This window comes from Pristiophorus japonicus, chromosome 15, assembly GCF_044704955.1.
Source record: "Pristiophorus japonicus isolate sPriJap1 chromosome 15, sPriJap1.hap1, whole genome shotgun sequence".
Taxonomy (NCBI): Eukaryota; Metazoa; Chordata; class Chondrichthyes; family Pristiophoridae; genus Pristiophorus; species Pristiophorus japonicus.
In genome coordinates this window covers 145373533-145387932 of record NC_091991.1, presented here as the reverse complement: position 1 = coordinate 145387932, position 14400 = coordinate 145373533, and the positions used below count along the sequence as shown (strand labels likewise).

General features: G+C 44.7%; 1 protein-coding gene across 4 annotated transcripts in view; it reads right to left on the bottom strand.

Moving 5' to 3' along the window:
* The window catches only part of usp7 (ubiquitin specific peptidase 7 (herpes virus-associated)), a 105194-nt gene extending 91297 nt beyond the window's left edge, over positions 1-13897 (bottom strand). For all 4 annotated transcript variants that reach the window (XM_070901045.1, XM_070901047.1, XM_070901046.1 and 1 more), the window contains exon 1: positions 13291-13897. In XM_070901045.1, the coding sequence (XP_070757146.1) occupies positions 13291-13360 (70 nt within the window). In that variant the 5' untranslated portion in view covers positions 13361-13897. The remainder of the gene's footprint in view (positions 1-13290) is intronic.
* Between the last annotated feature and the right edge of the window lie 503 nt (positions 13898-14400).

Here is a 14400-nt window from a genome sequence, read left to right as displayed (position 1 = left end):
TTTAACCAGCAACGCTCCCCCACCTCCTTTACCTTTCTGTCTATCCTTCCTGAATGTTGAATACCCCTGGATGTTGAGTTCCCAGCCTTGGTGACTCTGGAGCCATGCCCCGTGATGCCAATGATATCATTCATTAATTGCTGCCCGTGCAGTTAATTCGTCCACCTCATTATGAATACTCCTCGCATTGAGGCACAGAGCCTTCAGGCTTGTCATTTTAACATACTTTGCCCTTTTAGAATTTTGCTCCAATGGTGCCTTGGGTTTCTCTGCCCTCCACTTTTACTTTTCTTCTTTCTATCTTTCGCTTCTGCCCCTATTTTATTTCCGTCTCCCTGCATAGGTTCCCATCCCCTTGCCATGTTAGTTTAACTCCTCCCCAACAGCACTAGCAAACACTCTCCCTGGGACATTGGTTCCGGTCCTGTCCAGGTGCAGACCATCTGGTTTGTACTGGTCCCACCTCTCCCAGAACCAGTTTCAATGTCCCAGGAATTTGAATCCCTCCCTTCTGCACCATTCCTCAAGCCACGTATTCATCTGAGCTATCCTGCGATTCCTACTCTGACTAGCACGTGGCACTGGTAGCAATCCTGAGATTACTACCTTTGAGGTCCTACTTTTTAATTTAACTCCTAACTCCCTAAACCACCAAGCACCAAACAAAGCACAAAAAGTAATAAGTAACTAATAAAATAGAAGGAACCCTGCACCTAAAGCACCAAAATCAATCAGTAAACAAAGAAAAAAAACAGAACTCCTACCTTAGGGAATGCAGCGGGCCACTGATGAGGGAGCCCATTCGGCCAGGGCTAGGGATGGAGTGCTTCGGCCCCTCTCATACAGGCTGCAGCGCGTGTTTGCCCAAACGGCCTGCCAGGAGCTACTGCACATGCACGCAGAATCTAGCACGCATGTGCAGATGTCCCGGCACTGTTTTCAGCACCATGACCTAGTTCCGCCCCCCCCCTCTTCATTGGAGCTAGCATGGCGTACACAGATGGCCCAAGAATCGGCCATGATTGCAGGAAGTTTTTAAGTCGGCGGTCTTGAGGTAAAAAGTTGGCGGGGAGCTTGGAGGTGCTCCTTGCTGGTCCCTGGGAACTTGACACAGCGCGCACAGCACAGCACGGCACGGGGGGGGTGAAGCCACAGAGTCGCGCCGATTCTGCAAGTGGAGGGGGCGGGGCTAAGCTAAACGAGGCAACGTCGTGCCAGCATCCCTGTGCGTGCGCATTGGAGTGCGTGCGCAGTAGCCCAGAAACATTGGCACTCGGCCATTTTTAAAGGAAATTAAAGAAAAGTGCTGATTTGTCTCGTGGACCTCTGTAAAGGCTTGGGATTGAATTGGGTGATTTTTTTTTTTTTAAGTGTCTGAAGGAGTGCTTTTAGCAGCACTGTTGAATAAATCACCTGCTAAAATCAGTGAGTGCTGCTTTTCACTGCTAAACTTTCAGAACAGGTGCTGCATAGGTGCATGCAAATTAAGCAGTGTTTTGAAAAATAAGTGTCAATTCAATACAGCAATGGAACAACATCCACCAAGAACAAAGAATTTCTTGCATAAGGAAGGGGAGATATTAGTCAACGTCATGGAGCAGAGATGGCAGGAGCTAGATACCAGCAACAGAGTTCGCATAAAAGTGCCACCTAAAGAAAAAAAACACTGGAACCAAGTTGCAGAAGATTACTGCGCAGTGGTGCATACCATGAGATCTGAAAGCCAGTGTAAAAAGAAATGGCACGACCTTGGTCAAGTAGTTAGTCTAAGTAATATTTTCAATTTTTAATCTAATCGTAATTGTAATGTGACTATCTGTACGTCCCACCCTGCAGAAAGACACACTGTAAAAAGTAATATTTTACTCTTTGAAGAAATTGGCCCACAACAAAAGGGAAGCAACTCGAACAGGAGGAGGCACGCCCAATCTACATCCACTGACACCCTTGGAACAGAGGGTAGCTGCCATGATGAGTCGTACATGGAGAAAAGCAATCAGTACAGCACAAGCTGGGCCCGCACGCGAGGAAGAGGGCAAATCCTGAAAATGCATCGTGGCCCTTCAAATCAACCTGCTGCCTGGCCTGCTATGTGAGAGAGTACTCATGTCACCCATCCTGCCCCCTCCTTTGTTGTTAAACATTTGACTGTTGTGATGTATTTTGCTGAACATGATGCCCCTGCTGCTGCTAACCCGGAGGATCCTGAAGATACAGAACAAGAACCAGTACAACCAGATGCAGACGGCGATGACTGAAATGTCTACAGGGGAGAGCTTCCAAATTAATGTTTATGAGCCCCCATTATGGGGCATCAGAGTTTCAACCCCTTGCATAGGTTCTGGTTCCACCTTCCAGGTTTTGATTCCGATGCTGCGGGTCCCAGTGGTGCTGCTGGTGTAATGCAGCAGTTTACAGCCAGTGCACTACCGTCCGAGCCTGCGCATCCCAGTGTAGTGGTGCCACAAAGCAGACCCAGGCAGAGAAGGAGATTGGAGACACACTCTCCTGAGATGCAGCTCAGGTTGTGGCATTGGGTATGGAGACCAATGAGCTTACCCAATCACTCATCAGTAGTGTCAGTGCATTGAGTGGAGAGGTGACGGGAGAAATAGCAGTAATGACACGGGAACTTAGGGAGGGAATGTCCGAGGGCATGCAATCGACAGCACAGGCCATCAGGGAGTGCATGCAGTAGACGGCACAGGCCGTCAGGGAGGTAGCTGCTGCAACAAGGGCACACAGCCCGGCAAATCAAATGACACCTCCATGAAGAAGTGAACATTCACCGAGTTGTGGATGAGAGATGGTTGCAGCCTTTCTTTGCTGCTTTTGTTCTTGATGTAGCTGTAGTAGCGTTTTTCAAATTGAAATTGTTTTATAAGTTTTGTAACTTTACAACTTGTGATCTTACGGTTTAAGTGATCTGATAGTGTACATGGTCTCACATTTTGTAACTTATTTAACTTTGCATCTAAAAAGTGATCTTGAAGTTCAAGTGATCTTAAGAGTGTAAGATTTTTCACGTTGAAATTGTTTTGTAACTTTACAAGTTTATAAGTGATCTTCAAGTCATATTAAAAAGTAAAGTTTGATACAAATATTTTTAGTGACTAACTTTTCAATAAAATATTTTAATTAAAACTGATTCATCTTCCATTAACACAACACAACGTGGGAACAACTGCAAAGAATAAACATGTCCATGCGCAACAGTGGTCGCAGAGCCCTCAGGCATCAGTAATTGAAGCGTTCACGGATGAGCTGCTAGCGCAGGGCTCGAGCAATCGTTAAAGGAGCACGATGGACGGCCCTCCTCCGACCCCGTGCTCCGGCATCAGTCACTTGCATGCTTTCCTGATCGTCGTCATCATCCACATCCTGCTCTTCAGTAATACTATCATGCACTGCACCCTTACGTGGGTCTTCTGGTTCCACTACCAGCTCCTGCTACCTCATGATGGCTAAGTTATGGAGCATGCAGCACACAACAGTGAGGTGACCGACAATCTGAGGAGAGTATTGCAAGTGGCCTCCGGAATGGTCCAGGCATTGGAAATGCTGTATCAATATGCCAATGGTCCTCTCAATGATGCTGCGCGTCGTAATGTGCGCCATGTTGTATTGACAGTCAGCTTCCGTCCGTGTCACGCGTTGGGGCGTCATGAGCCAGGTGGTCAGGCCGTACCCTTTGTCTCCCAGTGAGCAGCAGCCAGAAGGACAGAGCTGGCTAAACAGGTCAGATATAATGCTGTCGCGTAGGATGAACGCATCGTGGGTGCTGCCAGGGTATCTCGCATCGACTGACATGATGCGCTGCTTGTCGTCACACATGAACTGCACATTGTTGGACTGGAAACCTTTTCTATTCCTGTACTGCTCGGAATCCTCCACAAGTGCTCGCAAGGCTATGTAGGTACAATCAATGCAGCCCTGTACCTTTGGGAAGCCGACAATCCTGAAGAAGCCCACAGCCCTCTCATGGATCGCTTGTGCGGTCATTGGGAAATTGATTAAGTCATTCCTCCGCGTATACAGTGCAGCCGTGACCTGGTAAACCCAGGCATGTATTGCACGTTGAGATATGGCGCACACATCTCCAGTTTAGCCTAAAACGATCCCGAGGCATAGAAGGCAAGTGCAGCTGTTACCTTCACTTCAACAGACAAAGCGGTTGGTGTTCTGCTTCTGGGCTGCAAATCTGCTGTCAGCATATCTCAGATCTCAGCGACAACTTCTCTGTGGAAACGCAGCCTTTTGACACAATCAACCTTGCTCATGTCCAGGTATGAGTGCCTGGCTCGATATTGCCGATGTGCCCATCAGCCTACGGGCTATGACGCTCCTGGCGCGGTGAGCTCTAATCAATTCTCTCCTATGCAGTGAATTGCTAGCGAACCATTGCATAATCCATGGCGTTGACAATGCAGCACCCATTCTGCAAATTTATGTTTCAAACTGGCTATCTGGCTGCCTTTCCCTGTCCCGTGGCCGAATGGTCTCAGTCTCCCTCGCAGCTCGAAGGCTGCTTGCTGTGTCTTCAGCCGCCGCCAGCCACTGCCGCCGCCCCTATCCCGTGGCCGAATGGCCTCAGCTTCCCTCGCAGCTCGAAGGCTGCTTGCTGTGTCTTCGGCTACCGTCAGCCACTGCCCCTATCCCGTGACCAAATGGCCTCAGCTTCCCTCGCAGCTCGAAGGCTGCTTGCTTGCTGTGTCTTCGGCTGCTACCGAGCCACTGACGCCGCCCCTGTCTCCTACATGGAAAGGCGGCCTGCCTGAAGCACCGCAGCTTGAAGACTGCTTGCTGCCGTTGTTGTTGAGCTGCCGTCAAGTCACTGACGTCGCCCGTCTCCAACATGGAAGGTCTGCCTGAAGCACCGCAGCTCGAAGGCTGCTGCTGCTTCACACAGGTAGGAATATTCAATATTTTGTCTTTGCTTTGTTTATAATTTTTTATTCAGGATGGCTCTTTATTTGTATAAGAAAGACTGTTGAATGCTTGTAGGATTTAATTACTTCCCTTCCCCCCAATACGCCTGATTTCTAAAGTGTAAGCACGGTTTTTCTGAGCGTACAAAAATCTACTTACTCCATTCTAAGTTCGTTTGGAGTAAGTTTTCACTGCCTAAACTTACAAAACAGGCATAAGTGGCCGGACATGCCCCCTTTTGAAAAAAAAATCTGTTCCAAAATGGAACTGTTCTAACTGACTAGAACTGGAGCAAACTAAATGCCAACAATTGCAATTTCTAAGATACTCCATTCTAAACCAGTTGCTCCAAAAAAATAGGAGCAACTCAGGCCGAAACTTGACCCCATAGTGACCAGTGAGGAGGATAGTGATAGACTTCAAGAGGACAAACAGGCTGGTGGAATGGGCAGACACATGGCAGATGAAATTTAACACAGAAAAGTGTGAAGTGATACATTTTGGTAGAAAGAATGAGGAGAAAAAATATAAACTAAAGGGTATAATCCTAAAGGGGGTGCATGAACAGAGAGCCTTAGGAGTATACATGCAAAAATCGTTGAAGGTGACAGGGCAGGGTGAGAAAGCAGTTAAAAGAAACTTATGGGATCCTGGGCTTCATGAATAGAGGTATAGGGCTAGACTTTCCCTAAAGCCGCCCACCGCTGGATTGCCGCCCAAAAAGACTGCCAAGATTCTTCAAATAATGCTGGTGAAAAATTCCATAAGGGAAAAAATACCATCCAGCAAAAAAATGGATCTTATACGTAGATTCTTGACTGTTAAACGCGATCCTTGGTTCTTAACCAGAATGGGTGGTCAGTACTCAAATTTAGACCGAGACTGCAGTTGGGCCCAGGGAAGGGGGAAAACTCAAAATATTTTTTCAATGTAACAAAAAATAAACATTTAGAAAACATTCTCAAGACCCTTTTTTAACTTAAATCGTCGTGAAAGAACTTTAAAATTATTATTTAAAAAACCTTTAACTTACCTTTCTTTGTAGGGTACTTACCTACCACCCTGTTCTGGCAGCTTTTCGATCTTATCTATGGGTCACCGCTGAGGCAAAACTTGGACAGTGGCGGTTTTCCCCAGCGGTATTTTGAAAATGTCAGCGGAACGCAAAAAAAAGTGAAGTGGAAATTTTCGACAGGTGGTTTTCCGCCAAAAAAGAGCAGCACCGCCGAAAATGAAGAGGAACGTCTAGCCCATAGAGTACAAACTCATGGAAATTGTGATGAATCTGTATAAAACACTGTTTCGGCCTCAACTGGAGCAGTGTGTCCAAATCTGGGCACTGCACTTTAGGAAGGATGTGAAGGCCTTAGAGAGGGGGTGCAGAAAAGATCTACGAGAATTATTCCAGGGATGAAGGACTTCAGTTATCTGGATAGACTGGAGAAGTTGGGTTGTTCTCCTTAGAGCAGAGAAGATTGAGGAGTTTTTAATAGAGGTGCTCAAAATCATGAGGGGTCTGGACAGAGTAGATAGAGACGGTTCCCAGTGGCTGAAAGGTCGAGAACCAGAGGACACAGATTTATGATTGGCAAAAGAACCAAAGGCGACACAAGAAAAAAAGTTTAAAAAATTGTTTTTTTTAAATAAAACACAGCGAGTGGCTAACATCTGGAATGCACTGCCTGAGAGGGTGGCAGAGGTAGACTCAAATCAGTTTTCAAAAGGGAATTGGATATGTATCTGAAAGAAAAAATTTTGCAGGGCTACGGGTAAAGGGATTAGCTGAGGTGCTCTTGCAGAGAGCTGGCATGGGCTCAATGGCCCAAATAGCCACCTTCCATGCTTTAACCATTCCATGATTCGATGAATGTTAATTTAACTTCATTTTTTTTTTGAGTAAAATGGTGAAAACCACCGAATTTCTGGTTCATCATGGCAACTTCATTGCATATCTACACAAATAAAAGTTTTATATTTATAGATTATAATATTGTAATAAACCTGCAACATTACTATTTAGTGCATGGTTCCTTGTAGTTAGCACGGACCAATTACATCCCAACATTAGTTCATGCTAGCCACACATTACATCGTGGGGAAAAAAACAAGCTATTTTCAACTGCCATTTCATTCACTCAGCTTTTGCTGTGGCTCACTCACTCAGAATACTTCTGCTGCAGTCCTTCCCTCCCAGGCCCACACCCGGACTGCTCAGGACTGTGGCAATTTCAGGTCCCGCTGCACTCCTCCTGCACCAGTGCCAATGTCACAACTGCAGGTAAGTTGCAACACTGACATGCAGCTCCAAATTCCCTGCTAGCCCAGCTGCTAACCATCCCCCCACCCGTTTTCCTTACATCGGAGGATTACATTTCAGTCCCTCCTAATACACCCTCTCTACCTTAGCCCTGGTCTCTCACCCATCTGACTAGATACATTTATCCCTCAACTTGCTGCATGCTTCAAAATAAAATTGTAAACAACAAATTCAATAAATCAAAAATTTACAGCACAAAAGGAAGCCATTTTATCCCATCGTGTCCACGCCAGCCATCAAAGAGCTATCCAGCCAAATCCCACTTTCCAGCTTTGTCCGTAGCCCTGTATGTGTACATCCAAGTACTTTTTAAAATGTGGTGAGGGTTTCTGCCTCTACCACCCTTTCAGGCAGTGAGTTTCAGACCCCCAGAAATTTCCCTCAAATCCTCGCTAAAGCTTCTACCAATTACTTTAAGTCAATGCCCTCTGGTTGTTGAGCCCTCTGCTAAAGGGAAATAGGTCCGTCCTATCCAGGTCCCTCATAATTTAATGTACCTCAACATGGTCTCCCCTTAGCCTCCTCTGATCCAAAGAAAACAAAAACAGCCTAGCCAAAATTCTCCAGCCCAGGCAACATCCTCATAAATCTCCTCTGTACCCTCTCTCGTGCAATCACATCTTTCCTGTCATGTGACCATAACTGTATGCAGTACTCTAGCTGTGGCCTAACTCGTGTTTGAGACAGTTCAAGCATAACCTCCCTGTTCTTGTATTCTATCCCTCAGCTAATAAAGGCAAGTATTCCGTATGCCTTCTTAACCACCTTATTTACCTGGCCAGCTACCTTCAGGGATCTGTGGACATAAACTCCAAGGTCCCTTTGTTCCTTTACACTTATCAGTGTCCGACCATTTAGTGTGTACCCTGCCTTGTTAGCCCTCCAATTGCAATGTCTGCATCACCCCTCTCTTTTGTGAATCAGTAAAGGAACTTTGAGAAATGCAAAGTGGGAAACATACAGAAAAGAGCGTAGACACGAGAATCACATAGTTGAGCAAAGCAAAGTAGAGAGCCAGAAATAGCGACAAGAGGCGTAAAGAACGAAAGGAAAAAAAATAATTAGAATGAGACACAAGACAGTTACAGGAAGAGGCACCATTTTTATTTGTTTGCGAACAATACTAATAATATTCCAGCCACTCACGTCATTAAAAAAAAAGTATGTTTCATCTCAGTTGTTCTAGGCTGCATTGCTGAGATATAACGTGATATTAGACACAGGTTTAATGTTAATTTCAAATTGCATTTTAACTTAAATGCCATACTAAAAAAAGTGTCAAGCTACAAATCATAGTACCTTTGTAGAAATGTTATATTCTAAACAAGTAGAGTATGCATGCACACAATGAAAAGGGTTAAAAGGTAGAACAGTATGAGAATCTGCTAAAATATTTCCATTCCAGTAAAATTAGCACCAATAGTGGAAAGCTGTTAAAATTATTATTTTTTTTTAAAAAAGACCTGCATTTATAGTACCTTTCACGACCTCAGAATGGCCTCATGTGCTTTACAGCCAAAGTAGTATTTTTGAAGAGACAGAAAAGTGGCAGGCAATTTGCACGCAACAAGGTCCCCAAAACAACAATTTGATAATGACCAGATAATCTATTTTAGTGGTGCTGATTGAGGGATAAGTAGTACCATGGGATCTGTTACATCCACCCAAGGGGATTCCTGTTGAACATCTCATCCAAAAGACAGCACCTCCGACAGTGCAACACTCCCTCCGTACTGCACTGAAATGCCAGCCTGCATTGTGTGCTCAAATCTCTGGAGTGGGGCTTGAACACATGACTCAGGCAAGAGTGTTCTATCATTGAGCCACAGCAGACACCAAAAAAGATGGACAAGATCACAAGAACAGAGGATAGGTTTCTGCAAAATTATGCGTACAAAATGATTGAACTGTGTTAACTCTATAAATATTTAGCGAATTGTACAATTTAAATATTTGCTAGTCAATTTGCCCTAGCGCTTGACAGAACTATAATTTAACTTTCACACTTATTGTTTTAACGCTTTACTATCCCATAACTTTAGGGATACTACAAAGTAAATTCTGATGGTGTGATTTTATAATTTCATGGAATATCTGCCCAAAGACAAGAAAACATTTAATCAGTTGAGGGAATACAATTGCGTGCAAGCGCTCTAGTGACGAGGGGATGACCCATCACAATCATTTTCTATCTTAGTCAGCCTCCTCACCAGAGTCCTAATTAAAAATATGTCCTTTTGTTTTGGTTGAGAAGGCAAGTAATTTAATCTATCCAGAAAACCTGTTGTTTTGAACCATCAAAACAAATCTTTCTTCACAAGTCCCAAGATCATAAGGAATAACATAGAAAACATAGAAAATAGGTGCAGGAGTAGGCCATTCGGCCCTTCTAGCCTGCACCGCCATTCAATGAGTTCATGGCTGAACATGCAACTTCAGTACCCCATTCCTGCTTTCTCGCCATACCCCTTGATCCCCCTAGTAGTAAGGACTACATCTAACTCCTTTTTGAATATATTTAGTGAATTGGCCTCAACAACTTTCTGTGGTAGAGAATTCAACAGGTTCACCACTCTCTGGGTGAAGAAGTTCCTCCTCATCTCGGTCCTAAATGGCTTACCCCTTATTCTTAGACTGTGACCCCTGGCTCTGGACTTCCCCAACATTGGGAACATTCTTCCTGCATCTAACCTGTCTAAACCCGTCAGAATTTAAAATGTTTCTATGAGATCCCCTCATTCTTCTGAACTCATGAATACAAGCCCTGTTGATCCAGTCTTTCTTGATATATCTCAGCTCCACTCATTAGGAACTCAATTAGCTCTTGCATTTCAAATGGGGAAGAAAGAGAAAGGGTAGGAGGTAAAGCTGAACAGCCAAAGTAACTGACTATCCCAACCATCCCTCCCCAATTTCACATTCCTTTGCTTACATTAACATTTAGTCACATAGTACAAATCGCTCCTGTTTAATTCCATTTTGTCAGCATTTTCTTTTAGTACTAAACATGGAACATCCATCATTTTGCAATTAGAAAAAAAAACTATGCTCACTAAGAAACTAGTTTTTGAATTATTCAGATACATAATTAAATTTTTGAACAAACTGAAATATAAATTTGAGTTTAGAAAGAATACTGAAGATGCACATTTGTACCCATTTCATGGATTGCTCAGATGTACAATGCTGCCCCTTTATAAAAGCAATCACATGGCATTTTTGTCTTTTCTTACTCCCAAATAGCGCACTGTGTTACACTTCAAACTATGAGGACAATATATACTGAATAGTTTGTTTACAAATAATCTGAATTATACATAGAAAATAGGTGCAGGAGTAGGCCATTCGGCCCTTCTAGCCTGCACCGCCATTCAATGAGTTCATGGCTGAACATTCAACTTCAGTACCCCATTCCTGCTTTCTCGCCATACCCCTTGATCCCCCTAGTAGTAAGGACCTCATCTAACTCCTTTTTGAATATATTTAGTGAATTGGCCTCAACTACTTTCTGTGGTAGAGAATTCCACAGGTTCACCACTCTCTGGGTGAAGAAGTTCCTCCGCATCTCGGTCCTAAATAGCTTACCCCTTATCCTTAGACTGTGACCCCTGGTTCTGGACTTCCCCAACATTGGGAACATTCTTCCTGCATCTAACCTGTCTAAACCCATCAGAATTTTAAACGTTTCTATGAGGTCCCCTCTCATTCATCTGAACTCCAGTGAATACAAGCCCAGTTGATCCAGTCTTTCTTGATAGGTCAGTCCCGCCATCCCGGGAATCAGTCTGGTGAACCTTCGCTGCACTCCCTCAATAGCAAGAATGTCCTTCCTCAGGTTAGGAGACCAAAACTGTACACAATACTCCAGGTGTGGCCTCACCAATGCCCTGTACAACTGTAGCAACACCTCCCTGCCCCTGTACTCAAATACAAACCAATAAAAACATGTATTATGATGCCAATATTACAGTGCCAGCCATGGCTCAGTGATAGCACTTTAAGTCCCACTCCAGAGACTTGACCACAATCTAAACAGACACTTTGACTGCACAAAAGATTCCAGGCTATTATTCAAAGAGCAGGAGAGTATAGCAGTGTCCTGGCAACAGTTACCCCTCAACCAACATCACTAAAAACATTATCTCTTTGCTGCTTGTGGGACCTTGCTGTGTGCAAATTGGCTGCCACGTTTCCTCCATTACAACACTGACTACACTTCAAAAAATACTTCTAATCAATTGGCTGTAAAGCGCTTTGGGACGCCCAGAGGTTGTGAAAGGTGCTATATAAATGCAATTTATCTCTGAAACATTTTCGGTAACTACGAATTCTTTACTAGGTTTATTACTCCTTCACTGACATCACAGGACTTGTATGGACAACCCAGGCCACTGAAAATGTAAACCCTCTCAGTTGTAAATTAAATTCTGGATTATAATAGCATTTCACTCATGTGTACACTATCAGAAACGTTCCAAGTAAATTGCAAGGCCCGAACCAATGGCCAGTTAGCTACATACACTTGTGCCAATGGCGAAAGAGCCAAATATGGATAGTTTACTCCAATATTCTTGGGTTAAAATACTTTTAAAATAAGCATGACTTTAGGAGTACATAGTGGAAAGATATTCCCAATGACATAAATTGAGGATTATCACAAGTTTGATTTGCGGGGGGTGGGGTGTGAAGACATTTCTCTAGAGGGCAAGTCATTTGAACATGGAATGTTTCAGCACAGTGGTTGCAGAGACACCTACAACATATAACTGGATGAGAGAGAGAAAAAGTATACAGAAAAAAGCATGAAGATGAGAATCAATAGCTCCAACTGAAGGGCTACACAGGCATTTTGGGCTGCAGTGTAATTTCTAGGATACAAAAAAATTACCAAATTGTTGAAGAACTTGGCAAAACGCATTAGTTTATAACTTACATTGTTTACGACTCATTTCCAATTAGGTTAGCCTCACCTTGGGGAAATAAAAATCTTGAGGTTTGAAAAAAAAACGTCTGGACAACTATTAAGGATTCCATCTCCCAAACTGAGTGCCAATATAAGATGTACAAATTAAGTTTTAAGAACACTGATCGACATTCATTTACATAGGTGATTTAAATGGATGTGTTAATTGCTCAGGACAAAGTGTTCAGAAGTTAAACTGCAGCCTAAATTATAGGCTTGAAATAAAAGTACACTTTATTCGCTGTGAAGACAACAAAGTTATTAGGAGCATTTAACATAAGGCAGTAAAAATGTAATTTAAAAAGAGAAAAAAATTAATTTGTGCATATATCGACCTCCGTTCATAAAGCACTTGAGTAAAGGCTTATTTATATACTCTGTCGTCGTGAAATCTCAACTTCAGAAAAAAAAACATCGACGGCAGATGAAATAAGATACCTTGGAAAGGCCAGCATGAGATAGCAAATACTGCAGAGATCTGAGAGCAGTCAGTCTCCGTCACCTCTCGATCCCTCCTCCCTTCCCTTTTCCCCCCTCCCTGGGTCTCCAAACCACAGGCCTTGTTTGTGTTTGTGGCGCTTTCAAAAAAAACATTTACATACACGATATATTTCAATTAAAAACACACACACACAAACGCCCAGTTACTTCAAACATACGCAATTAATTCGACGGAAATGTTAATTTTTTTTCAACAAAAAAAAATCAGCGCACGGACGCGAAGGTCGGATGGGTTTGAGTTTTGGAGAGCGAGAGGCCGGCATGGCGCCTGTGGCCTACGCGTGGTTGCCATTAGAGGAGCAGGAGATTTTGGGGGGGGTGGGAGGAGAAGGAGAACAAGAAACCCCGCGTTCAGCATGCCACCAACCGTCACTTTCTACCCCCCCCCCCCCAAATAAAACCTTCCGCCATTAAATGACCGGCGGGAGGCCGCTCGGGAAAGTGCTGAGTAAGGAGAATGCGACCCCTACCCCCCTCACACACATATATAGAAACACCTACCCTAGGCCGGGGATGGAGGGCCTAGCTCAGACCTTCTCTTCCCCCTCCCACCCCAACCCTCGGGGAGGGCCTTTCTTACCTTCCATCTCCATCTCCTCGGGCTCGCTGAGGTGCTGCTCGTTCTGCTCGGGCTTGGTGCAGTGGTTCATGGTCTCGAAGTCAGCCTCCGCCTCGGCCCTCTTCGCGTCGGCAGGCGGCGGCGGCGGGTGCGAGACGAGAGACGGCTCTCGGGTGGCAGGAACGGAAACCCGGACGTATTTGCTCGCTATTCGCCCAATCTCGGCCGAGTTGTGCGCTCGAAGCTTCCCCCCCTCCCCGCTTGTCACGGCAAAGGGGGAACTCGCCTCGACCTGCACCGAAAAAGGTGGGGGAGAGCCAGCGCCTCCCGAAGGGTCGGGGGGGGGGGGGGTGGATTGTGGAAGGGGAGGGGGAGGGGAAACAGAGAAAAAATAAAAATCGCGGCTTTTTATTCGGTGGAAACGGGAGGTTTTTTTAAAAAAAATAATCGACGCAGCTTCAAACCAAGGTAATCGGGCGCCGGCCGGGGAATAGACGGGCACTTTGCTGATTGTGACTTGTTGTCGTTGTTGCGCTGGCGGCTAATGGGCCTCTTTTTCCTCTCTCTCTCTCTCTCTCTCTCCCCCTCAGCCCGCTGTTTGCACCGTGTAGAAAATGGCGGCGCGACGCAGATGTCACCACCGCACGGCGCAGGCGCAGCTGGGGTGGTGGGGGGAGGGGAGCGCCCAGAACGCGTCATCGCCCCCCCTCCTCCATCATCAACAACACAAGATCATCTCAGCTATCTGCACATCCACACGGCAACAGGCAGGGTCACAATGTGGAGTTTCAGCTTTTGATACGGTGCTGATTTCAACAGTCGTAAAACACCCCCCCCCCCCCTCCAAAAAAAATATTCTCCCAGAATCAAAATGTTGTTTCTCCCATAACATTTTGAAAGAAGAAGTTGATCCGAAGCGAATGACAAAAATATCTCTTTTCCTAAGAGGTTGACAACTGAAAAGTTAAGTTCTCTACAACAGTAGTGTAGTGGTTAACGGTAGTGTAGTGGTTATGTTACTGGAATAGACCAGTGGGTCTGGACGAAGAATCCAGAGAAAGTGAGTTCAAATTCCACAGATTGAAAATTTGAATTCAATTTTTTTTAAATTTATCTGGAAATAAAAAGCTG